The 15,017-nt window shown below is 48.6% G+C and overlaps 1 protein-coding gene across 9 annotated transcripts in view; it reads right to left on the reverse strand.

Annotated features, from left to right (window-relative positions):
- The window catches only part of LOC119972279 (receptor-type tyrosine-protein phosphatase mu-like), a 985,231-nt gene that overhangs the window by 61,437 nt on the left and 908,777 nt on the right, over positions 1 to 15,017 (reverse strand). For all 9 annotated transcript variants that reach the window (XM_038808716.1, XM_038808713.1, XM_038808721.1 and 6 more), the window contains one exon: positions 12,779 to 12,876. In XM_038808716.1, the coding sequence (XP_038664644.1) occupies positions 12,779 to 12,876 (98 nt within the window). The remainder of the gene's footprint in view (positions 1 to 12,778; positions 12,877 to 15,017) is intronic.

Below are 15,017 nucleotides of genomic sequence, written 5' to 3' on the forward strand. Positions count from 1 at the left end.
AGGGGTCTAGTTGGAGGATGTGGGGGGAGAGGGGGCAAGCCGGAGGGTGTGGGGAGGGGGCGAGCCGGAGGGTGTGGGGGGAGAGGGGGCGAGCCGGAGGGTGTGGGGGGGGAGAGGGGTCTAGTTGGAGGATGTGGGGGGAGAGGGGGCGAGCTGGAGGGTGTGGGGAGGGGGCGAGCCGGAGGATGTGGGGGGAGAGGGGGCGAGCCGGAGTGTGTGGGGGGGAGAGTGGTCTAGTTGGAGGATGTGGGGGGAGAGGGGGCGAACCGGAGGGTGTGGGGGGAGAGGGGTCTAGTTGGAGGATGTGGGGGGAGAGGGGGCGGGCCGGAGGGTGTGGGGGAGAGGGGTCTAGTTGGAGGATGTGGGGGGAGAGGGGGCGAGCCGGAGGGTGTGGGGAGGGGGCGAGCCGGAGGGTGTGGGGGGAGAGGGGACGAGCCGGAGGGTGTTGGGAGGGAGAGGGGGCGAGCCGGAGGGTGTGGGGGGAGAGGGGGCGAGCCGGAGGGTGTGGGGGGAGAGGGGGCGAGCCGGAGGGTGGTGGGGGGGAGAGGGGTCTAGTTGGAGGATGTGGGGGAGAGGGGGCGAGCCGGAGGGTGTGGGGAGGGGGCGAGCCGGAGGGTGTGGGGGGGAGAGGGGGCGAGCCGGAGGGGGGGGGGGGGAGAGGGGTCTAGTTGGAGGATGTGGGGGGAGAGGGGGCGAGCTGGAGGGTGTGGGGAGGGGGCGAGCCGGAGGATGTGGGGGGAGAGGGGGCGAACCGGAGGGTGTGGGGGGGAGAGTGGTCTAGTTGGAGGATGTGGGGGGAGAGGGGGCGAACCGGAGGGTGTGGGGGGGAGAGGGGTCTAGTTGGAGGATGTGGGGGGAGAGGGGGCGAGCCGGAGGGTGTGGGGGGAGGGAGGGACAAGCCGGAGGGTGTTGGGAGGGAGAGGGGGCGAGCCGGAGGGTGTGGGGGGAGAGGGGGCGAGCCGGAGGGTGTGGGGGGAGAGGGGGCGAGCCGGAGGGTGTGGGGGGAGAGGGGTCTAGTTGGAGGATGTGGGGGGAGAGGGGGCAAGCCGGAGGGTGTGGGGAGGGGGCGAGCCGGAGGGTGTGGGGGGAGAGGGGGCGAGCCGGAGGGTGTGGGGGGGGAGAGGGGTCTAGTTGGAGGATGTGGGGGGAGAGGGGGCGAGCTGGAGGGTGTGGGGAGGGGGCGAGCCGGAGGATGTGGGGGGAGAGGGGGCGAGCCGGAGTGTGTGGGGGGAGAGGGGTCTAGTTGGAGGGTGTGGGGGGAGAGGGGGCGAGCCGGAGGGTGTGGGGGGAGAGGGGTCTAGTTGGAGGATGTGGGGAGAGGGGGCAAGCCGGAAGAAAAAAAAAGGAATTGACACTGCCGGCTGCTCTCTCCCTCCAATCAGAAACATTAAAACTTAAAAGTTGGATTGGAGGGAGAGAGCAGCGGGCAGTGTCAATTTCAGCGGCCGGCTGATTTCAGTGAGAGCAGCTTCCTTCTCCGGATCAAAGTGAGCCGGCCGCTGAAATTTTAATTGGATCCACGATGGGGGTTTTAAATTTATTTAAAAATCTATGCTAGCGCTTCCCATTGTGAGTCTACGGGGGTCTGACCTCTCCCCCCGCCCCCCGTAGACTCACAAGGGGAAGCGCATGCATAGATTTTTAAATAAATTTAAAACGTCCATCATGGATATGCGCGGCTCGGATACAGTGGCTGTCTTGGACCCCAACACCCGCGTTATAAAGGGGGACTACTGTAGTCATATAAATACTGTTGAAACAAGAGCAGGTCAGAGGCTGGGAATTCTGTGGTGTGTAACTCATCTCCCGACTCCCGAAAGCGCATCCAATACCTACAAGGCACAAGTCAGGAGTGTGATAGAATACTCTTCATTTCAACATCATCAGGAGCCATCCCTCTATCAATGACACACAGTGGCAGCCGTGTGTACCATCTACAAGATGCACTGCAGCAACTCACCAAGACTCGTTCAACAGCACCTTTCAAACCCATAATCTCTACCATCGAGAAGGACAAGGGCAGCAGAAACATGGGAACCCCACCACCTGCATGCACCCCTCCAATTCACTCACCAGCCTGATTTGTAAATACATCGCCGTCCCATCACTGTCGCTGGTTCAACATCCTGGAACTCCCTCCCTAACAGCACTGTGGGTGTACCTACACCACATGGACTGCAGAGGTTCAAAATCCAGTTGACCACCACCTTCCCAAGGGCAATTAGGGATGGACAATAAATGCTGACCTAGCCAGCGATGCCCACATCCCATGAACGAATAAGGAAAAAAAATCAGGATAAATCCCAGTGAATATACAAAAATTGTGAGGTGCAACGATCATGAAACTGCTGACAGCTGGAAAGAACCTTAATCGAGGCACAGACTGAATCAAGTAGGCACATGCACAATTTTGTACACTAATTTTCTGGACCACCCATCTTGATCATAGTGAGCAGTCTTTCTGAGGTGAGTGTCAGTTGACTTTTAATCAGATTGACAGTCACATTATTTGAACGTCACGCTGATAAAATAAATTAAGTGAGCACAGCCCGGGTGTCCTGAAAACGTTACATTTCTTGGCTCCTGTTATAATTAGCGTTACAAACTCTCTGCAGTGCATCATGATTTCCTTTCTCTTTGGCTGAATTGGTTGGATTTTTCTGCGGCAACTCCAGCTTTATCCTTTGCATCAATTGGTGAGGGTTAGTTTGGGAGCAGATGTGTTATGTCGAAACTTTCCAGTTAGATCACAACAGCATCCTCTATGTTATGAATGGGGACAGTTTATAATAGGTTGAATTTTCCAGGAGTGGAGGCTGGGGGAGTTGACTTGCTTGGCCCCCTGTTGGAGATGTCGGGGAGGGGAGAGGGGGCAAAGTGCGGGGGTGAGGGGGAAGTGAAGGAGGGATGGTTTGGAGGTCAGGTGGGGAGTGTAAAATTATAACAATACAATAATAATCGCTTATTGTCACAAGTAGGCTTCAATGAAGTTACTGTGAAAAGCCCCAGGTCGCCACATTCCGGCGCCTGTTCGGGGAGGCCAGTACGGGAATTGAACCCGTGCTGCTGGCATTGTTCTGCATTACAAGCCAGCTGTTTAGCCCACTGTGCTAAACCAGCCCCTCATAAAATGGATTATGATCCTGAGGGAGTGTGTCCCCGATGTGCACAGCCTTTTCATCAACTTCGATGAAAAAACAGCCATTCCACTTTTACCCACCTTGCACGATCCAGCGTATTATGCCAGTGGAAGTGGATTGGATTCCTTAAATGGCCAGTTAGCGATCTCATGGAATCATAGAATTCACTGTGCAGAAGGAGGCCATTCAGCCCATCGAGTCTGCACCGGCTCTTGGAAAGAGCACCCTACCCAAGCCCACACCTCCACCTACCAGGAACCCCACCCAACACTAAGGGCAATTTTGGACACTAAGGGCAATTTAGCATAGCCAATCTAACTAACCTGCACATCTTTGGATTGTGGGAGGAAACCAGAGCACCTGGAGGAAACCCACGCACACATAGGGTGAACGTGTAGACAGTGACCCTGGAGCTGTGAAGCAATTATGCTAACCACTATGCTACCGTGCTGTCTCAATAGGCGTTGTGAGCACCTTAGCCATTCTGTATTATGGGGACCGGGTCGGGGTGGGCGGGAAGGTGGTGCAATACCCACCCATCATATTTTACACCATCCCCTGCAATAAACATGGCCTGTGAGGTTGGCCATAAAAACCCAGCTGATTTGCCCATTCATTATTTCAGCCGTCGAAAACAAGATAGGAAAAGTATACAAAGTACCTCTTAAACTCACAAACTACCGTAAACGAGCCCTAATTGATCACTCTTCAAGATAAAATGGAACAATAAACAGTGACTGAGAAAGCCTGATAAGTTACCTCCCTTTATTACAGGCAAGGTTTAAATCACAATTCAATGCACTTACCCCCTTGTAAACCCTGCAGGCTGACACATTGCTGCCAGCAGTACAATCAACAAACCCTTCACCAGGCTGCTGCCACTTAAGAGCAGAAAATTGCCGTCAGCTTATTGAGTGCCACAAAAGATTTCATTAGTGTGTCATTAGAAGGCAGCTTGCACTGATCCAGCCAATAAGATGACTTCATTAATTAGGTGATTGCGTTTTAATGTTTAAACAAATTACAGCCATGGAAATACAAAATGAAAACCCTTGTTCTCGTCTGGTTCCTAAATGACTTTGCTGTCACTCACACCCTCCTGCCAAAGATTGGCCACTTTCTCTGCTGCCTCTAATTATCTCGCTCCATAATTGGGTGATTTGTCCATCAATCACTATTCAGTCCAGGGCAGTAATAGCAGTGCATTCCAAGATTAGGTGATAGCTAAGAAAAAAACAACAATCTTCCCATTTAAAAATCTTTTTCAAAGAAAAATAGGCAATGCACTCGGGTGCAAAGGAAACTGTTTGAACTCTGAACAAAACCCCACCCCCTCAGGATATGATGGAAAGTTGCAGATTGAAAGAGCGTCGGAAAGAAAGACAGGCTAATGTTTTAAAATCTGTCAGGAAATCGTAGAAATTACAGCTCGGAATGAGGCAATTTGACTATTGTGTCAGTGGCTGCGCTAGCTTCTCAAATGGAGCCATCTACTGTAATCCCCTTACCCAAATCTTTTGGAAAATGTATAATTTATAAAAGTAAGCACTTCTCTGTTATAAACACAAGGAAAGGACACTTTCGAGGCCAAGAGAAATATGGCTCCTCACATGACTGACCCTGCTTACAGCAGAAAGAAACTCTGTGGCACTTTTTCTGTGAAGGGATATTTGCATAATGAGACATTCCAGGTGAAGCCTCCAGCCTCCCCGAACAGGTGCTGGAATGTGGCGACTAGGGGCTTTTCACAGTAACTTCATTTGAAGCCCTACTTGTGACAATAAGCGATTTTCATTTCAAGAGAGCTACTGGTGGGGGAATTGGGCACGCCATTATAATAATAATTTTCATTAGTGTCCCAAGTAGGCTTACATTAACACTGCAGTGAAGTTACAGTGAAAAGCTCCTAGTCGCCACATTCCGTCACCTGTTTGGGTACGCGGAGGGAGAATTCAGAATCTCCAATTCACCTAATAAGCACGTCTTTTTGGGACTTGTGGGAGGAAACTGGAAGCCCACGCAGACACGGGGAGAACGTGCAGACTCCGCACAGACAGTGACCCATGCCGGGAATCGTACTTGGGACCCTGGCGCTGTGAAACAAAAGTGCTAACCACTGTGCTACTATGCCGCCCAATTTTTAAACAGCTATTTAAAATCCATGCGTGCCTGCACATGAATTCCTGGCCAGGCATCTTTACTGAAAGTGTCAAATTCAGGGAGTGAGCCCTTCACTCCAATTGATATTTATAGCACACACTAGTTTGCTCGAATTACCTCTGCCATTTCCATTTATTTCTCCCTCATGTGTGCAATAAGCCTTCTCTTAATTGCTTCAACACCTGCTCCAGACATTCCATGTGGCAGGGGTTTCCAGATTCTCACCCCTCTCTGCGTAAAGAAATTCCTCCTCAATTCTTTGTTTGGTCTTTAAGTGAGTATATTGTACTTGTGCTCTCTTAAACGCATCTACAAGTGGAAACAATGTCATATAAACATACAAATTAGTAGTAAGGGGAGGCCATTCAGCCCTCGGGCCTGCCCTGCCATTTGAAAAACTCACCGCTAATCCGATTGTTTGCTCAACTCTACTTCCCTGTTGTCTCATATAACCTTCGACTCCCTTGTTAACGAAAAATCTATCTGACTCAGCCTTAAAAATATTCATTGAGCCGGGCCGAAAATTTCCAGCACCCCACTCTCTCCACCACCTCATGTGGCGAAGGTGGCTCGTCATTTGCTGGTACATGTGTAGACAAAATGCACAAGGCGATTTTCAATCGGCAGAACATCCTTCAGCAATAACAGCAACTTGCATTTGGATAGTGCCAATAATGTGAAAGGAACTGCCAAAGTGCATGACGACTGAATAATATTGAAGAAGTTCACTGAAGGTCTTTACAGGAAGAACTGCTTGTTCTGGTTAATCCTCGCATCTTTATAGTTATATGGGATGCCAGCATCGTTTCCAAAGCTTCCCATCCTTAATTGCCCTAGAAAAGCAGGCGATGGGCCATCTTCTTGAACTGCTGCAGTCCATATGGTGTGGGTACACGTGCAGTGTTGTCAGAAAGGAGTTCCAGGATTTCAATCCAGCGACAGTTAAGGAACGGTGAAATATTTCCAAGCCAGGGTGGATTGTGGCTTGGGAGGGGGAAATTGCAGATGGTGATATTCCTGTGCAACTGCTGTCTTTGTCCTTCCAGGTGGTAGAGTTTGGAAGGTGCTGTGGAAGGCGGTGTGGCCAATTGCCACAGTACATCTTGTACATAGTACACAGTGCTTCCACTGTGTGTCAGTCAGTGGTGGAGGGAGTGAATGTTAAGGTGGTGGATGGGACAGGCTGCTTTTCCTGGATGGTGTTGAACGTTTTGAGTGTCTTTGTAGCTTCACTAATCCAGACAGGTGAAGGCTATTCCATCACACCCCTAACTTGAGACTTAAGGTGGACAGGCTCTGGGGAGTCAAGAGTGAGCTCCTCACCTCAGAATTCCCAGCCTCTGATCTCATTATTTCCATCTGTACTTACAGTCGGCGCGAATCAACGGGAGAAAAACAGAGACCACTTTTGGTTGCATTTAGCGGTGTGTTTCTTGGCAGCTGCAATGCCGAGAAACACCCTGCTATTCGTTTCTGTACCTCGCTAAGGAATGCCCCGTTGAGGCTGCACTTTAGTCAATTCCTGCACTGGCCACAGGAAGACTATTCGCGAATCGGGCGCCATTTTTAAAGCCCTGATCATTTGACCCCCCCTCCCTCAGCAACCCCACCACAGCCTCTGGACCCTCCCACTTCACCCAACCCACCTCTCCCGGGGTCCTCGAGTCCCCCCTCACTCCACTTGTTAAGGTCAAGGCACCCTGGACCCCATCCCAGAATGGGCAACCTTGCATTTGGGCATCTTGGTACTGTCAGCCTGGCATCCTGGCAGTGCCCCTGTCGGGGTGGCACTTCCAAGGTGCCCAGGTAGCAGTGCTGAGATGCCAGGCTGGCAGTGCCAAGGTGCCCGAGTGCCACCTGTCCCCAACCACCCTGGAGGCTCCAAAGGCCTGGGAGATCCCCCAGGTGGTGTTCCGACTGGTCAACTTTTGTGTGGACCTGTCCTAAACACCGAAAATCTCAGCAGGTCTGGCAGCATCTGTTAGGAGAGAAAAGAGCTAACGTTTTGAGTCCAGATGACCCTTTGTCAAAGCTGGTCCAGACCGTCGGGAATTCAGCCCATTGGAGGCGGAGAATCGCGGAGGCACTGGCGAATACCGGGTGAGGCCTGCTAATGATATGCCAATGGCGTTTACTGTACATAGGTTCTGGAACATATTGACCCAACTGTCAAGGCGACGGAGAGTTGCGATTTGGCGTGAAACCGGCGGCGGACACGATTTCGGCGTCTGAATTAATTCTCCGCCCAATGGCTTTTCCTGATTCCGCCGTTGGTCCATGGAGAATCCCGCCCCATATCTTCCTCAACCTTTCCATCCCTCTGCCGTTCAAAGCTGGCACTTCCTGGTCACTAATCCAACATGACCAAGCCTTCACATTGGCACTGACAGGTGGGCAGGTTGAGCACGCCACCATCTTTCTGCACCACTTTGAGTGGCTTCTTGAAAATTGCCCCCAGGCTGCCTTCACGGGATTAGTGGTCTCGGAAATAGCATAACCAGTTTCTAAGTAACTTGCACAAAGTATGAGATATCTTCACTGGCTAAGGGGTAAAGCTCTGATAACTTGAGACATAGTTACACCAGTGTCATCATACATCAATGCACTCGGTGTGGAAATATACCAGAGCAGTTCCACAAGCTCAAAAAACAAAATCTCATCAGATTTTATTAGGCAGCTGGTACCTCAGTTTATAATGGGCCTGATGTACAAAGTGATGACGCGATAGGTCATTACACCATAGCTTTTACTGGGTACTTGAAATGTGCCATTTCACTCTCTGAACAAACAGCAGTCTACTGATGAGCTGTCCATTAAATTAAATATATTTTACTGCTCAACATATTGAAAAATCATTAAGTAAAATTGCCACACGTGGATTCGCAGTTTACAGTAATAGGAGTGTTGGCAGAGGCAGCAGATGGGTCTTTGTTAACAGCACATCAGAGGTTTTAGTCCCGGCGCAAAGTGGGGCAGATGTGAGCGGCGGTGTGATATGCTGCTTGATAAATGGCTTATGGCATCTCGGGTGGGTTGATTAGATGAAAACAGCCGAAACACAGCTTTTGTGTGAATTGAATAGCAGGAGTGGGCAGGGCAGCCACTGCCGAGGAATCTCTCAGCCTGCAATCTTTTTGCTGGTGGCGGACAAGCAAGCAAGCGCATCCATAACCACCAGCAACGTTTTGAAAATGACAGGCAGCGGCAGACAAGTCAATTCCCAGCCTGACGCTCCTAAATGTCCCGAATCATTGGCAGCAGGTGTTCGCTCACCTTTGGGAATCTCGTGCCTGAGCGCTGCTTCATTAATAATGTTTAAAAATTGCTTTGGGAGTGTAAATGGGACAGATGAGAGGGAAGGTAACTCAGATACAATTTAAATGCCAAAAAATAGTAAGATGTTCTGAGTGGGAATGACTTTGCTTAGTTTTGGCCTGCCCAGGCTACTGCCATTTTGTTTTTGTGATGTTGTTGTGATTTGATTGATGAGCTGGATCACGTTGTGTGTTACAAAGCTGTTTTTCTGAACTAATGCGTTTCTTGCAAACATTAACTAAAAAACAAGTGTCAACTTGTTTTTACTGGGTTAACTCAACTCTATTACAATTACTGAGCTCTTCCTTGAGCTTTTCTCTAAAAGGTTGACATTCTGCAACTACAAAGCTGAAAAAATATTTTCCATCTCACTGAGGAGACTTCAGGCCAAAGCACATCCAACAACCTGTTCTGAAAACTCTGCACACACTTGGACAGCTGCAACCAATTTCACCACAGCAGCTGAGGCAATTCACAACATTCGTAAAATAATCAACAACATTCCAAATCAAAGAATCCTCAACATTCTAAAAAAAAAAGGTCAATTTGCCCTCTCTCCCAATGTTAACGGGGCCTCACGGTAGCATGGTGGTTAGCATCAATGCTTCACAGCTCCAGGGTCCCAGGTTCGATTCCTGGCTGGGTCACTGTCTGTGTGGAGTCTGCACGTCCTCCCCGTGTGTGCGTGGGTTTCCTCCGGGTGCTCCGGTTTCCTCCCACAGTCCAAAGATGTGCGGGTTAGGTGGATTGGCCATGCTAAATTGCCCTTAGTGTAATGTTAATGGGGGTTGTTGGGTTACGGGTATACGGATTACGTGGGTTTAAGTAGGGTGATCATTGCTCGGCACAACATCGAGGGCCGAAGGGCCTGTTCTGTGCTGTACTGTTCTATTCTATGTTAACGGATCTTTTTTTAAATTCCAGGACCCAGATTCGCAGCTCCATCAAATACAAAGTTCTTCCTCGAGCCATGCCCAATGGACTGGATTTGACGTATTTAAAGGTGGGGAGATTTATGCATAGAAATAAGAGGATGGCCTTCCCACTACCTTCCTGCCCACCCCTGGCCTGTCTCCCATACTACTGGAAAGGAAAGACATGCTCCATTTGGCCTCCTGAGGTCCTTAAGTTGCCAAGTGTCCAATTAATGGCCACGTAAGGGCCTTATTCCATCTTACAGACAGCAGAGTAAGGAGGAAACAAGGCCAGTAGCCTGGCAACTCACACTGGGTGGGCTACTGTTGGTCATAAAAGGGCCTATGCCCAGCAGAGGCACCGCCTCCCCCACAAAATCCAATCCCCCTCTTTAACCCTCCCCAAGATCTATCTAATCTAGATCCTAACCTCCTGGCCCCCTCACCCTTCATTGGCGTTTCCCAACCAGGCCTGTGCAAAATACCAGACTTACCTCTGGAGCCTGGGCTCCATGGCGTGGATTTCCCATGACTTATTTAATGGTAAGGGGCATGTAAAATAAAGTGCGTTGCCAGTCCACTGCCCTCCCACCCACCTCTGACCTGTTCTCTATATTGTGAGGGTTGGGGAAGATATCTAGCAGTCCACCTATCCTTAAGCCAATTACGGACCACTTAAGGCCAATTACTGGCCACTTATGGACCTCATTTCCACAATAATACATGCAGATCCAGGGACATTCGGCCCAGAAACCTGGCATAAACCTTGCTACTGTATCACTGTTTTTTATCTTAGAATCATAGAATTTACAATGCAGAAGGAGGCCATTCGGCCCATTGAGTCTGCACCGGCTCTTGGAAAGAGCACCCTACCCAAGGTCAACACCTCCACCCTATCCCCATAACCCAGTAACCCCACCCAACACTAAGGGCAATTTTAGACACTAAGGGCAATTTATCATGGCCAATCCACCTAACCTGTACATCTTTGTGACTGTGGGAGGAAAGCGGAGCACCCGGAGGAAACCCACGCACCCGGAGGAAACCCACGCACACACGGGGAGGATGTGCAGACTCCGCACAGACAAGCCGGAATCGAACCTGGGACCCTGGAGCTGTGAAGCGATTGTGCTATCCACAATGCTACCGTGCTGCCTTAAAGGTTAGGTGGGGGTTACTGGGTTACAGGGATAGAGTGGAGACTCTTTCCAAGGGCCAGTGCAGACTTGATGGGTCAAAGGGAGTCCTTCTGCACTGTACATTCTATGGCAGTGGTTTCATGGTCATCAACAGACTTTTAAGTCCAGATTTTTGTTTTATTGAATACAAATTTCACCATCTGCCCTGGCAGGATTTGAACCTGGGTCCCCAGAACATTACCCTGGGTTTCTGCATTACTAGTGCAGTGACAATACCACTGTGCCTCCCTGTCTCCATTGTTCTGAAGCCACAGTGAACAAGTGGAAAACCATCACGAATATTCACCCTCATATCTCACCGAAGTGATGCTTTCAGTCCAGCGTTTTCAAGCTTTCACAATTGAAACTTGGTGTCACTTTGTCACTGACTCCTTGATTTAACTCTTGCTGGCCATGAAAATCCACGGGGTGGTAATTCCTCTGAGACCATGCCTGCAGCGTCCTCCGACACTAACCCCTGCCAGGGTCTGTGGGGCCAATGAGAGAGGAACTCATTTCCTCTGGGGCTGTGGGTGGAGCTGTTACATAATGGCCAACATGCCAGCTAAGGTTCAGGTGATAGACCTTGTAGTAAAGGAAGGGTTGGTGACCACCAGTCAGTATGTACAACAAATTATAATGGTTTAGTTGCAACTAGTATTTATACAGAGTCTTTCACGATATTATCAGTACCAGCTCTAGAATCCACTCTGGCTGCAAAAGCTTGTGCCCTGCAACAGGATCTCTGGGCCCGATTCCCATTGGGTGATGGGGTCACATGATCCTCCCGAAGTACACCCACTAAAAGGGGCCAGCTACTCCAGACCTCGAACTGAGAAGGTCGAGAGTTCAAGTTCAACACGGGGACAGAAGTCGGAGCTGAAACGTCCTGGAGGGTTGCCTTTCTCATGACATGCCAAAGCCAGCCCCGTCTGCCCTTTCAGGTGGGTGTAAAAGATCCCATGGTACTATCTCAAAGAAGGGCAGGAAAATTATCACTGGATGGCTGGTCAATATGTATTCTTCAATCAACATCAGTGGAAACAGGTTATCTGGTTGTTATCACATGTTTGTTTGTGGGAGTTTGTTGTGTTAAAATTGACGACATTACAACAGTGACCACACTTCAAAAGCACTTTGGGGAGTCCTGTGGTTATGAAAGACGCTGTATATATTGATTCTTTTTTCTTTTTACCTGTCCTATGCCGGTGGAAATACTTTTGCCATCTATTTATGGGATGTGGGCATTGTTGGCTAGTCCAGCATTTATTGGCCATTCCTCATTACCCTTGGAGAAGGTGATGGCGAGCTGCTTTTTGAACCACTGTGGTCTACGCACGGTGCCGTTAGGGAGGAGGGAGTTCCGGGATTTGACCCAGCCACGATGAGGGAACGTCGATATTGTCCCAAACCAGGGCCGTGTGAGACTTGCATAGGAACTTGCAGATGGTGGTGTTCCCACGCACCTGAGATCACAGGTTTGGAAGGAGCCGCTGAAGGAGTCTTGGTAAGTTGCTGCATCTTTTCTATGGTGCGTACAGCCCCCTAGGTGTGTCAGAAGTGGGAGGAATGAATGTTTGAGGTTTCACAATTTGTTTAACAGACGGTCTAACAGTTAATTGGCCATGAAACTAATGTTCTCAGCCCCTCCATCTCCATCAGCACTGCTTGGAAATAAAAACTCTGATTCAGGAAAATAAATGTAGACTTCCTTTGTCAATCGTCCAGGGTGTGGAGTTAGGGAGGAAAAGCAACAAGCCAGGAGCCCTGCTCCTATTCCCTATCCAATAACCCTTGCACATGTGAATATTCAGCGATAAGTGGATCGGACTAGAGGACAATGGGCCCTGTGGTCAAACACTCGTAGTTTAAGCTCAGGAAAGTTGAATGGTTTCTTTATGGTATGGAGAGGTGGCTGACATCCTTGCAATCATGCCGCAAGGGAGAGATAGGAATAAGATTGGAACAGCAACAAATAATTCTGCTCGATGCTGGCTCAGTTCGATCCCTGTAAAGCTGAAGGGGAAACCAGCCTGTTGAAAAGACTGATTCCTCTGTGTGGGACACTCACCCTTCCAACTTCCACGAGGTTTGTCACCATGACGATGGTGGCAGAATTTTCTTGCCAGATCATCCTCCAAAAATCGTAGACGGTCTCTTGCATTGGTCCTGCATACGGATAAAAGGAGTCCAGACTTTACCACATGACAAAATAAAAACAATCTATTGAGACAGCATAACATTCTAAACTTCCAATCCACACTCAGAGTGACCAAAATAACACAAAACACTGAACTCTCTGGTCAGGTTCCAAACTTCCAAAGGTTAAAGCAATCGTTGTGAACAGTATCAGATGTAAAGAGTTGTTTTAGTCTTAGAATCATAGAGGTCCATAGCACAGAAAAGGCCCATCAGCCCATCGCGTCTGACACCACATTGCCCATTTGTGTGATAGGCAGGATATTTAGTTTGGTTAGATGGCAGTGTCCCATTAGTGGAGAATACCACTCGTATGGCTGCTGCATAGTAGCAGTGTGAAGCAGCTAGCTTCTCCTGCTGCTCAAATCTTTGAGACACTTTGCCCTCCCTGAGTAATCTGAGGTAGACCCGGCAGTTATCAGGACTGAATGTGGTGACCTTGGGCCCTTACATGAGTTTCCCTGATATGCAGCACAAAATGATCTGATCAGGGCAGCCATTATCCCATAGGGTAGCTTTGATGTGACCTATTTCAGTACCGAGCTTGCACAATGAGCATGTGACTTAGACTCTATTTATGAAGCTGTCAATATATAAGGCCAATCTTAAAGCAACTGTAAGAGTCCCCACGTGTGCATTGACCAGTGAAGGTAGTAGAGATCCTTGGCAGATTGTCCAAGTAGCTTGTTGAGGAAAGGGAGCTCAATTTACTGCTCCATTTCAAAAGTTAATTTGAACGCAGGGCGGAATCCATTTTTCTTTTGCTTTAATGCTATCCTTGACTTCCTTTGTCATCCATGACTGCCTTGTCCTCCCCTGAGTATGTTTCCTTCTCCTTGGGATGAATTTCTGTCATGCTTCCTGGATAACCCCCCCAAAACTCCCGTACCAGCCTCCCCGGACAGGCGCCGGAATGTGGTGACTAGGGGCTTTTCACAGTAACTTCATTGAAGCCTACTCGTGACAATAAGCGATTTTCATTTAATTTCATTTCATTTTTCATTCATTTCATTTCATTTCAACTCTTGCCATTACTGTTCCACTGTCTTCCTTGCTAGCCTTTCCTTCCAATCAAATCTGGTCAGCTCCTCCCTCATGTCTTTGTCGTTATTTTTATTCAATAATAATACCGGTACATCAGATTCCAGCTTCTCCCTCTCAAACGTCTGTCATATTGTGGTCACTGCCCCCTAAGGGGTTCCTTCATCTTAATTCCCCAATCAAGTGTGCCTCATTATACATCACCAAATCCAGAATTACCTATTCCCTTCAAAGTATAATTTTCTGTCTCATCCCTCCATTCCCCCATCCCTCATCCCCCCTCATCACTCCCATAAGGCAATAGGCATGTTGCTCAATTGGAGAGTGCAGACATGATCGGCCAAATGGTCTCCTTCTGCACCGTAACAATTTTGTGAATATTGACTGTAAATTGCTGAGGCCCCAGCACTGATCACTAGGACACAAGTTACAGTTTGTCATCCTGAAAATGAACCATTTATCCTGACTCTGTTTCCTGTTAGTTAACCAATCCTCTACATATACATATATATAAAAACCCCAACATCGTAAGCTTTTATCTTGTGTGGAAACCTTTTATGTGCCACTTTTTTTTAGTGTCTTTTGGAATCTGTATACACTACATCTACTGACTTCCCTATATCCACCCTGTTTGTTACAATCTCAAGGGACTGTAATAAGTTTGCCAAGCACAATTTCCCTTTTTTAAAACTATGTTGACTGTCTGATTTACTAATTGTCCTGCTATTACTTCCTTAATAATAGATTCCAGCATTTTGCAAATGACAGATGTCAGGCGAACTAGCCAATAGTTGCCTGTTTTATATCTCTCTCCTTTCTTTAAAGCTTTGCCAGTTATAACGTTTTACTTCATAGATGAAGTACTAATTTTGAGGACAAAACAAAGTGATTATTGTGATAGCACATTCTCATGTGATGATTTTGGTACCATCTCTGCACATACAATTTGCGTCAAAGGCATAGTTCACATGAGACAAGTTGGAAAAATTGGACATGAGAAATACATAATTCACCCAACTTCTTCACCTTAAATGTTTGACTTGCACCCCCATCTATTATAAAACACAATG

Source organism: Scyliorhinus canicula, chromosome 10, assembly GCF_902713615.1.
Source record: "Scyliorhinus canicula chromosome 10, sScyCan1.1, whole genome shotgun sequence".
Lineage (NCBI taxonomy): Eukaryota > Metazoa > Chordata > Chondrichthyes > Carcharhiniformes > Scyliorhinidae > Scyliorhinus > Scyliorhinus canicula.